General features: G+C 39.1%; 1 protein-coding gene across 1 annotated transcript; it reads right to left on the reverse strand.

Annotated features, from left to right (window-relative positions):
• Positions 1–214: 214 nt before the first annotated feature.
• On the reverse strand, positions 215–3643 carry LOC126234811 (raf homolog serine/threonine-protein kinase Raf). The gene has a single exon (XM_049943561.1). It carries the CDS (start codon positions 3641–3643, stop codon positions 1439–1441), a length of 2205 nt encoding a protein of 734 aa, XP_049799518.1. The 3' UTR covers positions 215–1438.
• Between the last annotated feature and the right edge of the window lie 878 nt (positions 3644–4521).

Below are 4521 nucleotides of genomic sequence, written 5' to 3' on the forward strand. Positions count from 1 at the left end.
CAGATGAGAAAATGAAACAACCTAAATGTTCATTTAAAAAAAGTTGAAGGCTCATTTGTGGATGAACCTGCTAAATGAATGCTTTGACAGAAAAAAAAGATAAATTCTAATCATAACATTTACTGCAAATATCACTTACACTATAAATAAATAACTCTTTCACATATACAACAGACTACAGAGAAATTCCTCTGCAGAACTGAATAGTGTAAGATATCTCAAAATAGACACAGTTACAGTGAAATTCCTTTGTTCCTTCTAAATATATTTCTTTATAATCAGCATAATCTTATGAATATTAGGTCTATGCTGGAACACACATGCTGCCAATGCAAATAATGGCACTGGCTCTTTATTAATCCCATCATATAAATTCCTAAAGGGAGAGTTATGAGAAAAATGTGTCCTGTTTTCATTTTAGATCCTGTATCTGGCATTCACTTATAAGCTGTCAAACAAGAGACCAGCTATCTGCTCTAATCTATTATGAACTCTCAGTGTAGCAGTATTTTACACCATTGTCACAAAAATCAAATAATGCAACTCAAGAATGTGATCATTAAAAATGTGGGAAGATAATGGGCCCCCATTAGTGTGACAGACACAAGTGACACACACACTATTGGTATTTTCTGTAATTATAACTACCTCTGAGCCTGAGAGAGCACTTCAGATGACCAACAAACAACAGTCTTCATATTTACTAAGACTCAATGCCATTTTCTGCATTTTTATCTCTCAGTTCAGCAGTGAGAAAAGGAAAGGATTTATGAATGAAGATAGTATTACATAATTTCATCTATTAACATACTACAATCCGCCGAACAGATTAAGATGTCCCTTCTCGTCCCACATTTTAATTTTCAGTAAATAATTTTTGTCTTATTTATGAATAATAAATATAATTATGCATGCAATTTAACTTTTCAAAGTACTTGCCCTTGGATGGGCTATACTGCATTTTTACCTCCTTAAATACATTCATACAGAAATGTCTTAACTAGTGCTTTGAGAAAATGTAGCTAGCAAGCAATGAAATAGCACTGAAGAAGAGTAAAGAATTCATGCATACTACTACATACTAGGTATTTGCTAAGAAAAATCCTAGCTTTATAAGTCCAACTTGCTGGCATAAATACTGAGAGATTAGAATGGCACTGGTTTTTTAGGAATTATTCAAAAGATCTATTCGTTTATCACAATTCTTTGGCAGATGAGGAAGATTGCATATATGCAAGTACTGTGCAGGCACAATTGCTAAAGTCTACTCTGAACATTCTACTGTTGAAGACAATTGTGAAAAATAATTCCACAGTCATATTCAAATGATTTACGTTATTTTAGTATGGAAAGCTATGTTGTTCTACACAGCAATCGAGAAAAGTAAAAAAACAGTAAAGGGGAAAAAGGAAAAGAAATTTACTACAGTCAAAGACAATTAAATGATACCACCAACAGAAAATGGAAAAGCTCCGAATTGAGAATTGATTGGGGTCTTAGGAGAGGCACACATATACAAAAAGTCATCTGACTGAAGCTGAGTACGGTTCAGGGTAGGTTCTGATGCTGATCTGTGTATTTTTGGTAATGACTGAAGAGCACTTTCTAATGAAGCAAGAATCTGTCTAAATAGAGGACGTTCATCCCTGTTCAATTTGATACAGTCCTCTGTAAGCCTACGAAGTGCTTTTGGAGTATCAGATCGCAAGTTATTGAGATCAGGTCGCAAATAGCCCCTACCAACCATGAACAAAATTTGATCTTTGTTATTTATGTTAGAGTATGGCAACTGACCAGCCAACAGTTCATACAGCACAATACCAAAGGCATAGACATCAGACTGGAAACTATAAGGGCTATCTTCTTGCATTCTGATAACTTCAGGTGCCATCCACAAAATAGAACCTGAGGGCTGTTGGAACTGTTGTGATCCAGACCACCTTGTTTTGACAGTGGCCAGTCCAAAATCACCTATTTTAACTGTGAGATCATCATGAAGGAATATATTGTTGCTCTTCAAGTCTCTGTGTATAATGTTTTTTGCATGGAGGTAGTCCATACCCTGCGCAGTTTGCCTCCCAATTTCAATAAGAGTCAATAACTCGAACTTTGTTTCTATCACATGTAAATGTTTGTACAAACTGGAACCTTCACACCACTGGGTAACTATTGCCAGCTGTGGCTTGCTCACACAACCCATAAACAGTAGGATGTTTACATGTCGAGTCTTCCGCAGGACAGCCACCTCGTTCTTGAAAGCCTGTAGTTGTGTAGGTGTGGGATCTTTCACATTCAGTGTCTTTACGGCAACTGGACCATGCCAATGTCCCTTGTATACAGTTCCAAAGGAACCCGAACCAATCCGAGGACCAATGAGAATCTCGTCCGCAGGAATCTCCCAATCCTCTATTGATTCTCGTGGAGGTCTCACCTTGTTACCACTCTCGTCGGCAGAACGTGCACGTGGTCTCCATGGTCGAAGAGTATTTGTTGGAGATGCCTGGGCACTCTGGCTGTGGGATGGCTTTGTTGGACTGCCACCAGGACTGCATGTAGCACCTTGTCCACTGGTGCCTCCGAGACCTTGGTGCATACCCGCTGCCGACCGTGCCACACGACCTGCAAACTCATCCAGCAATGGAGCTTCCACACCATGACCCACAAGGTTGTAACAAACGTTGGGGGCTGAGCTGGATCTCTCTCGAGCACCCAATGCTGGAGGGTGACGACGAGGCACTGACTGGCGCTGGGAGTGTGTTGACACATGCGAAGAACTAAAATCTGATGAAGTCTGCAAAATGCCAGCAGATGTCACAGGATTCTGGGCTAGTAAGATGCGGTAGTACGTGTCCTGCATGCGCACCTGTTGACACAATGCTGGAACACCAGTAGCGCATCGCTGATGAAAGCGGTAACCACAAGTCCTGCAGTAAAATCCTTGGAACAGCAAGCGTGTACAACACTCACAAAATGCCAGAGAAAAAAACGTTTTCCTTACAAAATTATGAGATATACTTGTCGTAATTGAAAACCTATCTAGAATTTCTACAGTGATTTCTTCGCCCTCCAATGAGGATATGTCTGCCTCCCATGGAATGGAAATCTTACTTTGACCTCTGTACACTACGCACATTTCGGGAGTGAGCTTACGTAGTTTTAACGCTTTCGCCAATGCTTCCCTAAGAGTTTGGCCTGGTCTCACTTGCACTGTTGTTCTCTGCTGATTAGGTAGATGGGCACGCACCACTGACTTAAGAGGAGATCTTGGTACTAGTTTTGGAGAACTGTCACCACCACAACCACTGTTATTGTTACTGAAACCACTACGTTCACTTATATCCTGCGGGCTTTCACGTCCATTACTAAGTTGTTCGATTAATTCGTGTTCTTTTGCTTGGAACTCGTAAAGTTTGCTGGTCAATTCTTGGTACTCTGTCAGATACATTGACGGAGGATGCTGAAAACCTGCGAATTTTGCGTTGAGTGCGTCGATATTTTCGCGGGTCAGACGAATCATACTTTGAATGTTGTGAAGCTCGTCGTGCCTTGGATCAACATCTTCGGATTCTGTAGACTTCGATGGGCTATTTAACGATAATGTAGGAACTGTTCCATTAAACCTAGTCTCCCTTATGACTGCCATTTTCTCACCTATGTCACTGCCTTCTAGATAGTTTGTACTGGACCTTCAACTGATGTAGGTAAATAACAAAGACGTTCACTACTACAAAATAACGATGGCGAAAAGAGAACACATTTTATTTACAGTGAAATGTAACATTTGAAAGTAATGATAAGTATTTCACGACGAATATACTAGTTTGTACCGCTCGTATGATTATATCTCCTGTGTCTCACAAATAAGAATACTATATTCTTATTTAGCAACCACGAAAGCAAGCTAGTTAATACTGGATTTCATTTCCCTGATATTGCATATAGTCTATATTTAAATGTAATTGTTACAGTTGATACTGCGAAAGAGAAAGCATACACACAGGATGGGTTAAATGTTAATGGAACAAACTGGTCTAGCTACGACTAAATATTTTATTTGCACTGGGCGACTGATTGCTATGTCGTATACAGTACAGTAATGGAGGGCCTCGCACATCGATAATAAGAGTATGCAGAACACATCTAGAGTACTACTATATAACAGTGAAGGATAGCTAAACATCATCTACAGTAAAACATGACTTCTCACGATTATGAGTCGATATAAACACTTATATCTTTTGTGAATAATTATACAATTTCATATTTTTTATCAACCACTTATCATGAAGACCTACAAAATATTGTGTACAATAAGAAGACAGTAAATTCAGACCAGAGTAACTTCAGCGTAGTGAAACACAATGGTATAATTTTTAATAAAATTGAAGAAGTAGAAGACATTTTCAACTGCATCCCAAACTGGATGTAGTAGCTCTATTGATGAGGCCATGGCGCTGTTTTAAAGAACGTGTCCCTCAGATTTCATATGCAGTTTCAAATGTCACTGGTATCACTGTAAAT

This window comes from Schistocerca nitens, chromosome 1 (assembly GCF_023898315.1).
Source record: "Schistocerca nitens isolate TAMUIC-IGC-003100 chromosome 1, iqSchNite1.1, whole genome shotgun sequence".
In the NCBI taxonomy this organism is placed as follows: domain Eukaryota; kingdom Metazoa; phylum Arthropoda; class Insecta; order Orthoptera; family Acrididae; genus Schistocerca; species Schistocerca nitens.

What these genes read in the sequence shown, in the direction of transcription:
- LOC126234811 (XM_049943561.1), bottom strand. Translation starts at nt 3,643, where the DNA reads ATGGCAGTCATAAGGGAGACTAGGTTTAATGGAACAGTTCCTACATTA.